Source organism: Rhyacophila brunnea, unplaced genomic scaffold (genome assembly GCF_057557595.1).
Source record: "Rhyacophila brunnea isolate RB1 unplaced genomic scaffold, BYU_Rbru_1.0 scaffold_19, whole genome shotgun sequence".
NCBI lineage: Eukaryota > Metazoa > Arthropoda > Insecta > Trichoptera > Rhyacophilidae > Rhyacophila > Rhyacophila brunnea.
This window is the reverse complement of record NW_028232848.1, coordinates 20,599,297-20,618,143: the sequence shown is the minus strand read 5'-3', so window position 1 is coordinate 20,618,143 and position 18,847 is coordinate 20,599,297. Positions and strand designations below refer to the sequence as shown.

General features: G+C 40.4%; 1 protein-coding gene across 1 annotated transcript; it reads left to right on the top strand.

Moving 5' to 3' along the window:
* The first annotated feature begins 693 nt into the window (after positions 1 to 693).
* Positions 694 to 1,423, top strand: LOC147072839 (uncharacterized). The gene is made up of 2 exons (XM_085945732.1): positions 694 to 1,297; positions 1,407 to 1,423. The coding sequence occupies exons 1-2, from the start codon at positions 694 to 696 to the stop codon at positions 1,421 to 1,423; spliced, it is 621 nt and encodes a 206-aa protein (XP_085801858.1).
* Positions 1,424 to 18,847: the final 17,424 nt, after the last annotated feature.

Here is an 18,847-nt window from a genome sequence, read left to right as displayed (position 1 = left end):
TCCGCGCCAAGCATGTCCAAAAAACTGCAGAATGCGTCGCAGAGAGCAACAAGTCACAAGAGCCGTTTCTTTATCTGCAGTTTCTGAATGATTGACAGGATCGTCGTTATATAATAATATGTTGTGTTACATTTAAGAGACATTTTATTATCTCATCTTATTTCGATCAAATCAAAATTTGGTCAGATCACAACACAATAAACTGCTTATTCAACGAACACGCATTTTTATAATAGTTTTTAGTTAACGTTTAGTTAGTGATATGTATTTTTGGTACAATTCGGTTATGAGGAATACAGCGGAGAACACAATTTTAAAATAGCCGATATACTGGATTATTTGTTAGGTTAACCTAACCAAACCAAACCAAACCTAACCTAACCTAACCTAACCTAACTTAACCTAACCTAACCTAACATAACCAAACCTAACCTAACCTAACCCAGCGTGCTGGAGAGCGTCGAGGCCTGGGGAAGGAAGGTCAAACTGTCTTTCTCCGCGGAGAAAACGAAGGCCTTATTCTTTACTAGGAGGCGCGTCTCTCCGCCTTCGCTGGTGATGAATGGGCAACCTCTATCTTTTTCTAGGGATTTTAAACTTTTGGGGGTAGTAATCGATGACAAACTAAATTGGTCAAAGCACGCGGACAGCATCTGCAAAAGAGCAGCGGTGACTTCGCTCAAACTAGCAAGAATGGCCAAACCCACATGGGGTGTATCTTCTGAAGCTCTTCGAATTCTCTACACTTGTGCTATTGAGCCTATGATCACGTATGCGGCCAGCATATGGTATGAAGCTGCCAAACGGAAAAACATAGCAAAAAAACTCAATACGGTTCAGCGAGCACTAGCGATACGAATATGCAGAGCTTACCGAACGGCTTCGCTCAGTTCAACGCAAGCTCTAGCAGGACTTATGCCTCTAGATTTACGTTTAAAACAAATCGCTCTCATTTACAGAGCTAAAAAGGGCGAAGAGGGCCTCCCAGGTTTTCTGCCTGATGACAAGCTTTACGAAAAACCGGTGGACTATAAAAGGCTGCCACACCCAGCTAGACTATTTTCTGAAGTGGTTTCTTATCCTGCAACGTTGGAAAGCAACGAATGCAATAACATGCCGATTTTCACGGATGGGAGCAAAATTGATGGCGGTACTGGTGCAGGGTTTGTGGCATACATTAATGGCGGTGAGATAGCGGCTCATAAGTACCGCCTTGCCAGCTATTGTACGGTAATGCAGGCCAAACTCTATGCCATCCATTGCGCTCTGGAGTGGGCAGGCTCAGATCCAATCCAACGTAAGCTCACCGAAAACCATAGTATTTGTATTTATTTGGACTCCAAAAGCTCAATCCAAGCAATTGGAGATCCCTTGTCTACTAATCCGATTGTCTTTTCTATTCACAGCGAGTCCGCAATACTGAGACGGCGCCACCCCGAGGTGCACTTCAAGTGAATAAGGGACACACCGGGATAGAAGGAAATGAAAGAGCTGACAAATTGGCTAGGCATGGTTGCTCTGAACCCAAGACCGCGATAGCTTATGACAAATTTCTTCTGAGCTACGCGAAAATTACAATTTCAGATATGGTGAAAAACGAATGGAACTCACGATACATAAACTCATCGACAGGGGAGTTGACCCGAAAGTTTTTACCTTCAATTTTAGCAGCACGAGACGTCAGGGTGCATAAGGGGCTGTGTTTTGAGATGACTCAGATTCTTACAGGTCACGGAGTCATGCGAGCATACCTGCACCGGTTTAAAATAACATCTGATAGAAAGTGTCCATGCGACGACGGAAGCGACCAGGACGTCCTACATTTACTCCTAGATTGTCAAATCTTTAGCAAGGAGCGGCACAACCTGAACTTTTTATTACAGATGGCAGATGCGGACATTCGAGACCTTCCGGGGACCATGGCAAACGAGGCCGGAAGAGATGCACTTTTTAATTTCTGTATTGATGTAATAAAAAGAATAAAAATAATAAATGGTGACATGTAAAGACGATTCATGCCTTTCAGATCCAGTGACTGCAATCATATAAGATAGGATAAGTATATGCTCAAAATATCAGTCCTATGCGACATTTCTTTTACCACGGGGAAAAAAAAACTCGACTACAAATCGTAGTCCTCAGCTCCTAATGAATACGACAAAATATTCATCAGAATCACCTCCGCCTTGCGCTACTAAGAATTTTCCAGGGTTTTTGCAAGGCGGTTTCATGGGCCCTGGCCGAATTTAAATTAGCAATACCCGATGCGGGTAGAAGAACAGTTTTCAATAAGGCATATTCTCTAAGCCGGCACAATTTTCATTTGACTAGCATCAAGTAGAGTAGTTTGCCAGCTGACCTCCCGGAATCCACTTTTATGCATTGCTTCAGGAGGGCTGCTATGTCCTTGCATTATATTATGCCGCTACTCTTTCTCCCCTCGCCGGGATCTTTCCTCCTCTTCCTTGCTCTCCATCACTGACGATGCAAACTCCACCCACGCCGACCATTATGCAGCGTTCTCCGGCATGGAAGGAACCATTTTTGTCAGCGTCATTGCTTCCTCGCCGACTTTGATTTTAAGACTGTTTCTGGCTTCCTCCCATGCAGGGCATGCAAACAGGGTGTGTTCGGCGTCATCTTTGATGCTTCCGCAGTGGTGGCACTCACAGGTCACTTCTTTCCCTATTTTGTGAAGATAACTTCCAAAGCAACCGTGCCCTGTGAGTAGCTGCGTAAGGTGGTAACACAGCTCGCCGTGTTTCCGCTGGCACCAAGCCATGAGCTCACCAATGAGCCGATGCGTCCACCGGCCTTTTGCGGAAGCGTCCCACCTTTCTTGCCATTTTTGCATCGTCAGTTCCCTGGCATCGACTTTTTTCTCCCCATTGTACACTGCCTGCCTTTCGGCAGCGAGCAGGTCAATGGGCGGGATGGCAGTCAGCACCAGTATGGCATCTCCCGAGACCGTGTGGTATGCTGAGGCGACTCTCAGTGCGCTTCGTCTTTGCACCCTTGCCAGGGTGAGTTTTGTCCGTTCTTTTTTGGTGTCGTCGGCCCATATTGGGACGCCGTACAGTAGGACAGAGTGGACTACCTTGGAGTAGAGTTTCCGTCTTTTATGTTTTGGTCCACCGGTGTTGGGCATCAGCCTGGCAAGGTCTTCTGCTATGGCGGTCGCTTTTGAGGCCGCCTTTTCAACGTGCTCGGTGAACCGCAACTGGTCGTCGATCTGCAATCCGAGGTACCGCAGTGACCTGGAAAACGGCACCAAGAAGTTGTCGACTTCAAGTTTGGGTGGCAACAGTTTCCTTCGCCTGGTGAAGAAAACGGCTTCCGTTTTGTGGACTGCGAGCTGCAACCCGTTGCTGTCCAGCCATCTCTTAACCCGCCTGATGGCTTCTTCTCCGGCGAGACGTAGGGATTCTGTCCTCTTGGCTGTGACGAGGATTGCCACATCGTCAGTGAAGGCCACCAGGCGTGCTTCTTCGGGCATGTTCACCTTCAGCAGGCCATCGTACATTGCATTCCACAGGCCTGGCCCAAGAACTGAGCCCTGTGGAACACCCGCCGATACACTTCGCTGGCACTTCTTGCCACTGCATTTGTATTCAAGAACTCTCTCGGAGAAAGAGCTCTCAATTATTCTTATGAGGTTTGCTGGGACGTCAATTTCAACTAGGGACCTGAAGGTTTTTTCCCAGTTCGCCGTGTTTAAGGCGTTTTTGACGTCGAGCGTGACCAGCAAACCGTGCTTGCTCGCCTTCACGCTTCCCTGCCAGGCAAGACGAATCGTTGAGACGACTTGCGCTATCGCATCGATGGTGGAACGCCCAGGCCGGAATCCATACTGGCTGTTCGATAGCCCTTTCTCGTCATTTTCCAGTGAATTCTGGAGGCACTGCAGGATCAATCTTTCGAGAAGCTTTCCGGCTCCATCCAGCATACAAAGTGGCCTATACGAAGAAGGGCCGCTGGGCATCGCTTTGCTTTTCGGTATAAGAACAAGTTTTTGCCTCTTCCAGGGTAAAGCAAAGGTTCCCTCGAGCAAGCACGTGTTAAAAACTGCCAGCAGCAGTGCAGGATCGGTCTGTGCGATCCTTTTAATGACCGCATTTGGGACACAGTCTGGTCCTGGCGCTTTTGCGGTCTTGATGCGCTCAGCTGCTGCTAGCAGTTCTGCCTCGGAGAATGGTGAGACGGTTTCGTCCATCGTCGTCTGCAAGTAGACTTGCTCTCTTGCAGGGTGGTGTGGGAACAGGCCATTTATAACTGACTCCAGATTAGCTGGAATCTCCAGGTAGGGATCCGCAACTGCCGTCCGGAGCTTCTTCCTCACAATTTTGTATGGCATTCCCCAGGGATCTTCGTTGACCGAAGTGCAGAGCTCAGCCCAGCATCTTGCCTTGCTTTCTTTGATAGCGTTCCGAAGCGCTTTCCTTGTGTCCTGATGTATTTGTTGGTAGTCGTTGTTTCCGGGCTTTCGCTGTGCTCGGCGTCTAGAGTAAAGGCACTCGCGACGGAGGTCAGCAATAGTGTCGGTCCACCAGTAGACTGGCCTTCGCTGGTTTTTTTGGCTTCGTCTTACCATTGAGGCATCGCAGCTTTGTTTCAAGAGTCTGTTTAGGGAGCGAACAGCATCCTCAGTTCCAGCACCACCATCAATTGTGTCCATCACTGCTTTCCTTCCCTCAGCAACGGCCTCATCAAGAGCTGTCAAGTTGAGCTTTCGGACCCCCCAGCCAGAGTTGGTGGGATACGGCTGGGGTCTGGTGACGTGTGCCCCCACTTCAAAGCTGATGTAGCGGTGGTCACTGTGGGAGTATGTCTCAAGGACCTGCCAGTTTCTGATTCCTCCCACGACTGCTTCGTCTGCGAACGTGACATCGATGACTGAGCCACTGCCGCCCCGAACAAAGGTGAGGCTGCTTCCTACATTTGCTACATGTAGATGCAGATGAGACGCCGTCTCAGAGAGCAAGACTCCTCTTCTATATGTTTTAGAAGAACCCCATTCTGGAGCTTTCGCGTTGAAATCTCCAGCGAGAATCACAGGTAGGGATGATGTTTTCACATCATCTTCGAGACGATTGAGATCGCTCGTGAACTCTACAATAGAAGAGTTGGGGGAGAAGTAGCAGCTGTATATTCTGAGGGCCTGGAGTTCCACCCATGTCCAGGTGCCTCCACTGTCAGTACCGAAGGCTGTTACGCGCAGTTGGGCAGACGGTGCGTAAATAGCAGACCTCGAGCCTGCGCCTCCTGAGTACCACCGGTTAAGAGCGTTGCGGTACTGCTCGGAGATAATCACAAGATCCGCTCGTCGCTCTTCTGCTACTTGGGCCATCAGATCCTGAGCAGCCTGGCATTCATTCAGGTTAATCTGGAGGAAGCGGATCATTTTTGTTTCGTCTTCATATTCAGAGCAGTTACAAATGCCACGCATTTTCGGCTCCCGGTTTGGTGCTCATGGCTCTTTTTGAGGCTAGCGCAAGTCCTGCAATACACACTATTTTGACAGGAGGCAGCTTTGTGGCCTTCCTGTCCGCGACGGTTGCACTCTTTGCTTCTGTCTTCTGGACTTTTGCAATCATTTTCAATGTTCCCGAGTCCATGGCACCTGTAGCACCTTGGTAAATGGGCTCGAGGTCTGACTCTGCAGTTAACCCATCCTATGCGAATTTTTCCTGCCTTGAGGATCCCTGCGGATGCATCCCTCGGTAGCTTCACAATCGCCAGCTGGGCTCCACTGAAGGCAAGCTTGAGTAATATGATTTGGGACGCATCCGCAAGCCTTGGAGATGCGGTCTCCAGCGCAGACATGACTTCCTTTGAATCTGTTGCGCCATCAATATCACGGATTTCTACAACGATGCTAGGGGTCAGCTTTAGCACTTTAGCACCGTCTCTCAGCACCTTAATGATGGAACTGACCAGCTCCTCCGTCTGCTGCGTCCCGCGTTTCATTTGAAGGAGCAAGTCTCCAGCTTTGGTCTTCCGGATGGCAGAGACTTTGACGTTTGGAAGCACGACTTCGCTTCGGATGCGACGCAAAGTCTCCGCATACGAAGCCTTCCCCTCGTTCTTTATCTCTATAGACTCATTTCGGGGTCCAGGGTGGGGTCGAGGTTTTGCGTGACTGGGCAGCTTCGGAGCGTTTAGGGCAGCACTCTTGTTGCTCCTGTCTTTAGGTATCTCATTTGGCACCTCAATCTTCTTCTTCTTCTTTTTCTTCTTGGCAACAACTTCGTGCTACTCTTCCTTCTTTGAACTCTTCTTTGGAGCCGTTCCGGTTTGGGTGCATTTATTCTGCCTCCTTTCAGTTGCCTCCGCTTTGTCGCCAGTTTTTTTGAACTCAACCAATAGGCGAACCGTATCGGTGAGTCCCTAAATCCCTTCCTTAATGGGGATGTGGACATTCGTCTTCATCTTTATCAGTTTCATCAGAGCCTCTACTTGCTCTTCAAGCATGCTCACGGTCTCCCACAAATCATTTTTTCCTTTTTCAATAGTTGTAATGTTCTCCATAATGTGTCCCACGAGTAGCTAGGGAAAGGAAGTCCATCCGACCAGAGCCCCGCGTGGCCGGACAAGCCACAATACTCAGGGGGGGTGGCAGGTTCCCCTGAGGGATCGTTTACGACCCGTTATTTGACGTCTACAGGCCACTCATCCATCAGCACGATGCCTCTCACTTTATCTTGGATTAAAGACGTTGTCTGTTCTTAGTTTGCTACCATGGCAGCGTAAGCCCTCCTACCACGACAAGGTAACAGACACAGGAGGGAACCTAACCTAACCTAACCTAACCAAACCAAACCTAACCTAACCTAATAACAACACCCCCTCAACGATACGCCACTGCGCACTTCGTTGATGAATTTTCCTAGCTCAGCCGGTGAGGGGTTATTAATAATAACGCTGTTTCCTTTTGAAAAAAGTCGGTAATGACTCGGTTTATTTTCGGTATGTAGCGTCCAGTAGATAATATTTTTTACAGGCCAATGTAGGTGAAGGCGGCAGACAAGTCAACGTGACGCCCGATTACAGCGAACGCGAGAGATATTTCACACCCGTAGGTAAACGGGATGCGAAACTCTCACCGGGGAGTACTTTGGCGTTCAAGAAGCGAAGAGATGCGCGGCAAAACTGGTGAGACTGGTCCAGAGTGTTTGAAGAGAGGCTGCTAGTAGAGAAGATGTTGTTCCTGAGAGAAGATCCGGTAGACTGATAAAAATCTCTCGGATGCGCCCTCTTTTATAGCAGCCTCCCTTATTCTAATTGGTCCAAAGAGTTTGAGAAGGGGTGACCAAAGATTCTACTATGTCCGTTAATTTCGTACTGCGTAATATCTCTTGTTTATTTAATAGGAATTTACTGGATTGTCAGAAGGACCAAGTACCAAGAGATAATATATTCTGTGCACGTGGATGGATATATTGACGTTATAAAATATCGTCTATCTAATTCTATGGATTTTATATGAATTTATTTAGAGCATTTAAATAGCTATCTCCGGCATAAACTCGCGGTTTTAGTCTTATGCCAGGAGTAAACACACGATTTGATTAGCGTTTAAATTACATGCATTTACAACTACTTACTAGGTACCTATTGACGTAATAATAGGCCCTGTAATTATCATCCATCAACCTTCACATAAATATCTGTTGCCTTTACCTTTTACAATTTTATATTTTTAATAATTACAATTTATTCTTAAAACTACGTCTTATATAGTAATACGAAATAATATTTTACTATTTCCAAAAAATAGCAAAATACTACTTCTGGCAAAGGAAATCCGGTGTCAATGTGCAAGAGTATATCGACCGGCGATATGCCCCCACCTTGCCCGATTTATATCGCTGTCTCTTTTCCCGCGCAGCTATATAAGGTCATGATTTTAATTTATTTGATCAGAAATTGGCGAAGCTCACGCTAGTTGCCATCAAGAATTTATTCGTTCTTAAATATGCGAATTTCCTTATGATTTTTATTACAGACGACAGATACAAATATGATGAGCACAAAAATCGAACAATATTTCATAAAAATTAAATTTAAGAGACTCTACTGAAGTTATTGCATAGGCCCGCCGATGCATACACCTATTAATGCATCGGCTGGCCTTTTTGGCTGTTGTTATGCGGTAATGGCAAGGGTGGCCATTTGCAGCATTCTCACCTACTTACACCGACTCGCACACATACCCGCGCGTTGGCTGGTGTTGCCATGTTATACATTGATTCTATAATTATTAGTTTAATTATTAACGAGTTTATAGATGGAAATATCATTCGATTAGTGTGTTCCACATAACATTTTATACATATTATTATAACCTCTCGTTACTGCATTCGTCTCTTTATTTTGACAATCATTCTGGCCCATTTATACTAATATACAATTACATAATAAACTTATATCTAACATTTTATATTACATAATCACAGGTTTTATTGTGCAGAACAAGGCAATTTCACATCCATCATTCTTTTATACTGTATTACCTTGTTCGTAGCAATCGATGCCCCGTTCGATATGTTTACATATCGAACGGGTAGCGTAAAAACCTGTGAACAGATAAACAATTATATATGATTAGACAAGGAAGCGTTTTAGGCGTTTTACTAAGCCGTATAGTTAGAGATCAGGTTTACATGTCGGCTTATTACTAATTAATTTATTAGGCGAAGACACCTACCTACAGGTAGGTGGTGACACTAACCTAACCTAACCTAACCTAACCTAACCTAACCTAACCTAACCCAACCTAAACTAACCTAAACTAACCCAAACTAACAAATAATCCAGTATATCGGGTATTTTCAAAATGTGTTTTCCACTGTATTCCTCATAACCGAACTGTACTGTATTTTTTTTAATGTGTCATATATATGTCAAATGTCTGTAGATGGAGGCATAGATGACAAGATTGGTGGAAGACCCAAGCTAGCATGGAGTGCATTCGGTCGGTTAAGTAATATCTTCAAGAGTGACCTTTCAACATGCCTGAAGGGTCTGAATGAAGAAGTCAACCAATGTGTGCTACCAGTGCTAACGTATGCTTGTGAAACATGGACTCTCAACACACGAGAGATCCAAAAATTGAGAGTTTCGCAACGTGGCATGGAAAGGTGCATGTTGGGCATAACGCGTAAGGACCGCAGACGAAACCAATGGATAAGGAAGCAAACAAGAGTGAGAAATGTGATAGAGGTCACCAAATTGATGAAATGGCGGTGGGCCGGATATTTCGCATGGAGAACGGACAACTGCTAGACGAATACAGTCATTCAGTGGTACCCGAGAGACACTAAGCGGCCACAGGGTCGCCCTAAAACCCGCTGGATTGACGAACTTGTCACGTTTGGTGGAAGTACGTGGCAGAGAAAAGCAAGGAACCGAGAAGAGTGGAGAGAGCTGGGGGAGGCCTTCATCCAGCAGTGGATCGACCCCGACTGATATAATATATTCTTTAATTTAATGACACTTTTAAATATAACTTATCAGTATGATATTATCTCTATATATATAAAAATCTCGTGTCACGATGTTTGTGGTCGAACTCCTCCGAAATGGCTCGACCGATTTTTATGATTTTTTTAATGTATATTTTTTAGGTATGAGAATAGGTCAACAAGTATATTTCATACCGCTAGGTGATTAGGGTATCTCTATCCAGAAAAATTTTCTTTTATTTTTTTGACAATTTTTTTTTCGTATTTTTTTTATTATTTGTCATAAAAAATACCTATAAGCCCAAATTTTAATTCTCCTACCCTCACCCTCCCATTTTTTAATCGCGATTTTATTATTTTTGTATGAACAAATTTAACCGTCGTTCGTATTTCAAACATAACGAAATTATTTATGTTGTTGAATGACAGATGGCGCTACGTCCAAGAAGAATTCAAGAGAAACGTCGCGTCATTTTGACATTTCATTCGGCATATCACAACGCAGTGCGTGCAAAATTTTGTACGATTTATTTTAATTTATCTATTTTTGTGTGCGTGTATTACAGTGCACAATGCCAGCAAGACGCAAGGGGGCCATTTAGGCCGTCGAACGAATAAAGCAACAAACATGCAAAATAGTACAGCAGAAAGAACAGACGAACAAATCCAACAAGAGATCAAAAACGTGCGTGTAAGCATGTCGCAATTGCGTGCATTTCAATCATAAGAGGCACGAGCTGAACGAAATCAACAACGACAATTGGAACGGAGCCAAGCGCGCCGGTTCGTAGTTAACACACGCAGAGCAAATGACCGACAACGCCAACAAGTACATCGAACATTTACATCCGCTTCGTTCCTTCGTCTCGCATTCAAGTACGAGCCAGATATTGAATATTCCGCTCATCCGAAAGTGCTGATTGGTGCTATGGACAAAGAATGTCCCCATTGTCATGCGCTCAAATTCAAACATGAGTCAGCCGGGATGTGTTGCGCATCAGGAAAAGTGCAACTACCAGAAATTGAGATACCACCAGAACCATTAAACGGCTTGCTCATCGGCACGGTTCCAGATTCAAGCCTGTTCCTGAAGTCCATTCGCACATTCAATTCATGCTTCCAAATGACTTCGTTCGGAGCAACAGGAATAGTTCACAATACTGCGGCAAATGGTCAACAATTCCATTATACGTTCAAAATCAAAGGCCAAGTATACCACAAAGTAGGCTCATTGCTGCCAATGCCAAACGAACCACATAATCTTTTACAAATCTACTTCATGGGCGGTGAGGACACCAATCATGTAGATGCACGTTGCGGCTACAATGGCCTCAATTTGCCTATTTCCAGGCGCATCGTCGGCGAACTGGACGCCCTGTTGAATGAGCACAATGAATTATTGAAATTCTTCAAAGCACACATGCATTAATTGCAAAGTGACAATCACGCTATTGTAATCAATCCTGATAAAACACCAGCTGGAGAGTACGTGCATCGATTTAATGCACCTGTTGTTGACGACATTACTGGAATCATGGTTGGCGACCGCACATCGACGCGAGAAATCGTGATTCGAAGAAGAAACAATAATCTGGAGTTCATCGCTGACACACACCGTTCATACGACGCTCTCCAATATCCACTAATTTTCTGGAAGGGACAAGACGGATATTGCATAAACATTAAACAACGAGATCCTGTCACAGGTAATTTATTCATTATGAACATCATTACTCATTTTGAATTGAGAAAATGAATGGTTGATGTTTTTTTGTTTTTATCGGCGGTCATCGTCTACAGCGCTCTATTCCTCTTTCTGTCATAGATCCCATCCCCACACACTTACGATATATTCGTTATTTTTTATTTAACAACCAAAATATTCACTAGAAATAATTTATTGGCAGAACAACGTTTGCCGGGTCAGCTAGTATTATAATATATGTGTCGTATTATGTGTCTATGTATACAATAATTATTCAATATCATTATGACTAATCCAGAATCGTGTATGTATTTATTATAATATATAATATTCATATGAACATATACTGTTATAAGTTAGATTAAGTCTATTTGTAACCACCCACTAGTAGTTAGGTACATGTAATATGAAAGCTTGCCATTAATTTAGGTACATAGGATTAAATTACAGCTTGAGATGCACTTAAGTGTTTAATTAATTATGTAGTTAGACAAACTTGCAAATGTAATCGAAATATAGGCTTATATTACGATCAACTATTCATGACGGTTAATTATATTTTTAATGGATAATGGCAACTTTTAGAATACTTAATAAATTATAATAATATTATCGTATTGTTTCTTTCTGTATAGGAAAAATATTGGTTATCGAATTTGATAATAAATCATTGATTTGTAATCAATATGAACTTGGTGGTATTTCTTGTATAATATAGACCTGACTTGGCAATAATAACTGTTATTCTGATCAATGATTCCATCATCAGAACTTCAAGTTACAAATTAGTTTGTGTCTCTCCAGAATAGTGGAGATCTAACATATTGACGCTAGTCCGAGCAATCAATTAATTGATATTAATACAAATCAGTGGCGTGCGGTCCACAGAGACTATAGATGCAGAGCACCCCCAGAAATATTCATAAATTTTACTTAACTCTGCGTTTTCTAAAAGCACTATGTAATTTATTACTTAAGACTTTCGTGTATCATTCCATATTATGAGTATTACGTAAATATGTTTATAATATCGCATAACTACAATACTACACTCTCTACTCTAGTCTACAATATACTCATTCATCGGCTGCTCGCCGTGGTGTAGCAAATAATAGGTATAATTATATGCGTTTCCAACAGCATCTACACACTTATATAATATAATAATATATTAATTATTAATATTAATGCATTTACCGCATGGGAGTTATATTAACACATTGTTTATGAGACATGGATGCTAGTCACTTGCTCAACTTATTAGGTCCATTCATACTCCTAACACACATTGAAAAAAACAATGTGTGTTAGGAGTTGAGGAGAGAACCTGGGACCCACGACACTAGTCGACATGGCATGTCGCGTTAGCCGCTCGGCCATCATGGATAAATAATAATATGTAAGATTAAAAAATAAGCAACAGGTGCTTACGTATTAATTAATTCTATCGATTATCTATTGATCGAATTTTTTAAATTTTAATTCTCATTAATTTAAGTTTTTTATTTTTCCATTCGATTGATGTAGAGATCCTGGTTTTGCCTTTTGGCATCTTCAGACACTTTATTAAAATTCTTCAATTTCGGGCTATGTACCAATTAGTTAAAATGTTTTACGAGTTGTTCTTCTTCCACTTATTCGGTCATATTTTTCCTCAAATTAAATATAAGACCGGCTCGTGCTATATCCTGTAAGAGTTGAAATCTATTGACAGATTCTGCTTCTTCCGGCTCGACTCAATCTTCTTGTGTTTGGTATTTATTTATCTTCCAAAACAGTGACAGGAATTCGATTAGGCTAAAAAAGAAATAAACACAATTAAAACTCGCTTACATAATTAATAAACTACAAATTGTCATTTATTTTTTGCTGCGGTGCTCTTCGTCATTATTTTTGATTTTACCTGATCGCAGTGTGCCTGTTAACCCTTCTGTAAAGCTGATCGATTTAGACTATACCGATGATGACATCGTCTTATTTAACTATTCTCTGCGGATTATAAGACTCAAACCTTGAATTCCATAACAGAATACTTGGCTTGACTTTGACAGACATGAGGAAATTATTCAGCTTCTTCTTACATCTAAAATGAAGATTTAACGTTGCGCCTTGCTCGGTCACATGCTACTACATAATATTATATCTCAAGAGATTCGCAGCTGTACTTAGTGTCATATATTTTACACTTACATTCTGATGGTGCTACTTTCGGGTAGCGAGTCATGATACCTTACGAAATCTCAGAGAAACCGTTTGCTAAACTATGAGAACAGATATTTCCGATGGGAATTGGGTGCAGTGTGGCTTAATTAGAAATGAGGACATAATAAAAACAATAATCATGCAGCTTCTTATGACGATGCGACATAATATGATTTTGCTTAACTACATGCTACTGATTACTCAAAAATGTATCAACGAGGTCTGCTTTTTCTTCAAGGTCATGTAAGGCTGCTAAATACAATCCATGGAGGATATATATATGGTAAAGCTATAAGACGCAAGAAGGCGCCGAATAATATTCGTTTTCTCCACCTAAAGAACGGACGTGGAAAAAAAATAAGTTATTTAATATGACGAATAAATAGCATAAATCGTGATCTTATTGATTATGGAAATCACTTATACTATAAATTCCTGATAATATATATAATCAAAACGTATTTTTATTTATATAGGTACTAGCAAGTACCCGGCATTCGTTTCAATGCCACTCAAAGAAATAAAGTGTTTGTATTTTAATTCTGTTTATTAAAGTGCTTTTGGATACACAATATTTTTTGTTTTTCCGTCTGATGCGTACACGCATAAATCACAAGGTTTTCCAACGCGTGAGCAGACCACATACAGCTGTACATGTGAGAAGCATGGATTTTCCAAATTTGGTATAGGGACGCATACGAATAGAAGAAGATAGAATAGAAGAAGAAGAAGATAGTTGTACTAATTTAGAAACTTTTGCAGGCATGCGTACAACAACTGAGCAAATTTTCATTACAATCGGATGAATGGTATAGGAACGTATACGAATAGATGAGGAAAAAGATGGTTATACTAATTCAGAAACATGTGGGTGTGCACACAACAATTCACCAAAGTTTCATCACAATCGGATGAATGGTTTAGGAACGCATACGGACAGACAGACAAACAAACATTAATTTATATATATATAGATTATAATATGAAGTATTTTTAATTAAATTTATACCGTGCAGTTTTCTTGTTTTCCCTGAATGCTTTTGAGAAAGCCTTCACCCATCCCTAAGTGAGCAAATAATCAGTAACATGTCGATTTATCACAATGGCGTACAAAAATATACAAACGAATATGTATGCATAATTATATTAAATATTTTATTCTATTAATACGCGTATCAGGCATATGTCGAGATGTTAACGCAATGCAAGAATTAATTGCTATTAAATTACACCAATACATTCCAAATGCATAAACTTGTTACCACAATTTTAAAATTGTAGATATATTATCAATGTATCAATAGCTTTAGCCAATCGTCTATTGAATCCTTTTTCTGGGTCAAACACACTTTAAGAAAACAACATAATATGAATCTGAGACGGACATTGTCAGGGTTGGTTAGGTTAATATTCATTTTGTTTTACATAAGATAAAATATCATAGAACTTAATTTACATATTTAAATAATGACTATGGCTGGTTTCGTTTGCTGAACTAACAATCGCAACTGATTTATTTGAATCAAATGAAGCAAATCTTAGCATGGACTTGCTGGTAATTCATGATAAATTTATAAAATATGTTTATAACTTAGCATTCACACACATAAACATATTGCACGTCACGTATTTCACTAGGTTACGTGTAAATTGTACGTATTACATTTAACCGTAGCACAGTTTACAGTGAGCTTTCTTATAGGAAAGATATTTATATATATACCTATAGGTATCTAAACGGTCATCTATATGGCAGTGAGATGAAAAAATTACGCGTTGTCCGTGGAGCATTGCAGACAATAATTTTCCAAGTTTATTAGATCCTAACCTAACCTAATCTAACAAATAATCAAGTATATCGGCTATTTTTTAAATTTGTTTGCCGCTGGCTTTCTGTAAACCGACAAGATATTCATGCGCTTTTTAAATGCCATGTCAAACGCAATAATCAAGAGTTTGCGTTGGAATATGAAATTTACAAAATCGATTAAATGTATTATGATAGCAATATTTTCTCTTCAATAATAATGATTGCGTTATTACACTGCCAAAGCAAGTCCGCCAAAGTCGCAACATGCATTTTTGCACATATTGCGTACATATTAAATCTTGTAAAACTTTGCTTGAAAAAAGTGCACAATTCCTTGATTTTTTCGAGTTATGCCAACGAATTACAAGGAGAAAGAAAAGAAGATATTATAACGATTTATTGGCATATCGATTTAATATCAAAATGATGACTTTTCACAATATGTACCTACTGTAATCGCGAATCGCCACTGATCTGAAGGCTGTGTCGCCAACCTTCCCACGGGAACCGTCGCAACCAGATCCCGGAAATGCCGCAGGCCTTCCACTTTCCACTCTGCGGACCGTGACGTCACGTTATACTACCTACTACGTTCCAGAATCCATCCCAAGGGATCGGACTATAAATTCCTCGTAACGACTGCCAGTAAGGAGCTCTTCGCTCGAATTATGCGAGTTATTTATTTTGTACTGTTGCGGAAACCCTCATATAAGGGATAAGATTTATCTTGTTGTTCCATATCAGTTGATACATTCTTCAAGTGTTTATGGGTGATTTTAATACCCAAGATCAATGAAGTCAATCAGGAATATTAAAGATGGTGAGAATTGATGTTATACATGTCCATCGGTAATATAAATAAATGTACGATATGTGTGCGATTATAAATTCTACATATAACTGTTTTCAATATTCTGTTACTATAATATTTGATTATTACCAAAAAAATAGTTTCTTATAGCTTCAATCGTTAAATATCACACTTTCCAGATACGTTCCTCATACCCAGATAATCCGCACTTTGAGTTTTAGAATAAAAACCTGGGGTCGTATGCATGAGATTCCCAAATACTTTATAGGCTAAATACTGCTCATTTGTATGCATGAGTGCAAATGTAATCTGTTGGTTAGCGACGTCACGATGTGACGTCATAATGTGTCATGGCGTCCATAAAATGGCAAACTTATAAAATTTCATTCCCCGATCATTAATTTAAAATTTTGAAATTGTAAATGTGTCTGAAAGTGTGCGAACGGTACCATATAAATTTAATAATTATAAATGAATAATTATTATGAACTTTAAATAATTTATCAGTTATTTTATCACATTTATTTTATAAAAAAAAATTACTTAAATTACGATAAAGTATTCCCAGTAAACATTTTCATTTGGTGGCAATACATACAGTTATATTATGACTAACTTTACTTCAATCACTTCTATTATGAGATGTCAAAACGTAATAAGAATAAATTAATGAATGAAATGATTAAACAGCACGACTAGGAACTGTTTTTAAAGTTTGCAAACGTTTTACAGAGTCTAAAAAATGAACGAGGGCCTCAAGCAAACGTTTATTGTAATGAATACATTATTAAAATGACATTTGAAAGTGACATATAAAGCAGCCATTTTGAATGGCTTGTGACGTCAGATTGCTTACGTCACAAACAGTGCTATACGCTATATGGTGGTTAATAAAGAATTTCGGAATCTCATACATACGGCCCCTGATCTGCAGGTACTACAAAGGGTGTTTACCTACGAATCATTGAGAACTGTCTCAACCACAAGCGGTTATCGAATGCACGTTCCGTTTATTTCGTCAGCGCTGTCTTGTCTTTTAGATTTGCGTGAGCAAACATTGAATGCCCCAGATAGTTGCACCCATGGCCCCCACATCTTGAAGCGGGCCCTCAGGCCAGGATCTTTGTGGGGCCCACCTATCAATCGCTAAGGTTAAGGGCAGTGTGATGTTCTACAGTAGTGTTTCCCAAATTCTACACGGAAATTATCATTTAAGTACATCAATCACCATATCACATCAAATTATGACGCACAACCACATATTTAAAATACTTAGTCCTGAAATAAAGTAGCGACTTTTTTTACTATTCGAGTAAATTTGCGATGTGTGTCATTCTCACTTATCTGGTTGACCTGCCACTCCGGGTCCTTCCTATGCGCGGGTCCCCGAGCTAGAACCCTGTCAATCTCCCCCCCTTGTGGGAGTCATGGTTGCACCACGGGTCTTTGAGTGGTCGCAGGTACACTGATTATTAACTTAATAAACTTCAATTAAAGTTTTAACTCTTAATTAAACTATAGGTACACTGAATAAAACTTGATATCATAGTTAATAATGATCTTATTTAATGATAAAAATTAAATTTTAAATTAGGTATCCATAAAATTAAATCATGACAAACACTTTTATCTCCATCCATCTCCTTGAGAAGTTTTAGTAAGTCAGGTTTGTATGTTGTTGTTTTTAATTTTAGGCACGATTCCAGGTTCTCATCAATAAGACGACTTCTTAATTTACTCTTGATAAGGTTCATGCTTGAAAAAGATTGTTCGCATGAATACTTCGTAGAACCGGAAAGGGAAAGAACAGCAAACGCTAATCTTTTAACTGATCAAATGAATCAGGAATATTATTCCAGGTGTTAAAAATCATAATGTCTTCCTTCTCCAGGTCTTTCAAAGCAGACTACTTGTGTTGTGAACCATGTTCATATTTGTTTTTCTCTAATATGTCCATATCAGCACAGAAACGTTCAAATTTAGAGCTCCATATTTTTTTTTTTAATCCAGCAATTGCATTTCAAAGTTGCCAATGTCAACATTAAAGGGAGAAAAAAATAATTCTGTTACCGCGGTATTAAGAGGTTTTTTTAAGAAAGACTAACGTTGCTTCGCTGTTTCTAAATTCCTAAAACCTGTTGAGAAAAGCTTCCCCCATATTTAACATTGTTGTTTTGAAATAGCGAATTTAATGTCAATATCAGAATAATTTTCTTGGCGATGTTTTAGCAGGCTTAATTAGCAAAGATTCCCTTTAAAAATCTTGAGCAAAAGGGATAATTTGTTTTTTAATGAAATAACTTCTTCTAACATCGAAAAAATGTGTTGCCTTCCCCCGTAGTTTACGATTAAGCTGATTTAGATGAGACGTAACGTCTACCATGAAATAAAAATTTTGGATCAACTGATCGTCCGTTATTTCTGAATAGTGAACACCCTTCTCAAGGAGAAATGCTTTAATTTTAATTTCTGTTAATAAGGATGCGAAATGTTTTAAAACGTTTCCTCTTGATAACCAACGTACCTTGTTATGAAGCAGAAGATCTGCGTACTCACTCTCCATTACAACTATTTTTTTTTTAAATTGGCGATGATTAAGAGCTTTAGCTATAATGGAGTTGATAATCATAATCACAAATTCCATAACTTTGCAAATTTCTTCTGTAAATGTCTGCGCACAAAGCGCTTCTTGACGAATGATGCAATAGTAAGCAAGTATCTTGTGATTAATTTTTTTCTTTCAAATTGTAACAAACCCTTTTCTTAGGCCGGTCATACTTTTCGCCCTGTCTGTTGAAATTGACATAATTATATCGAGTGAAATATGATGTTTTTCCATGCACCCAATGACCGCA

Coding starts and splice junctions, on each gene's coding strand:
- LOC147072839 (XM_085945732.1), top strand. CDS start 694: ATGGCCAAACCCACATGGGGTGTATCTTCTGAAGCTCTTCGAATTCTC.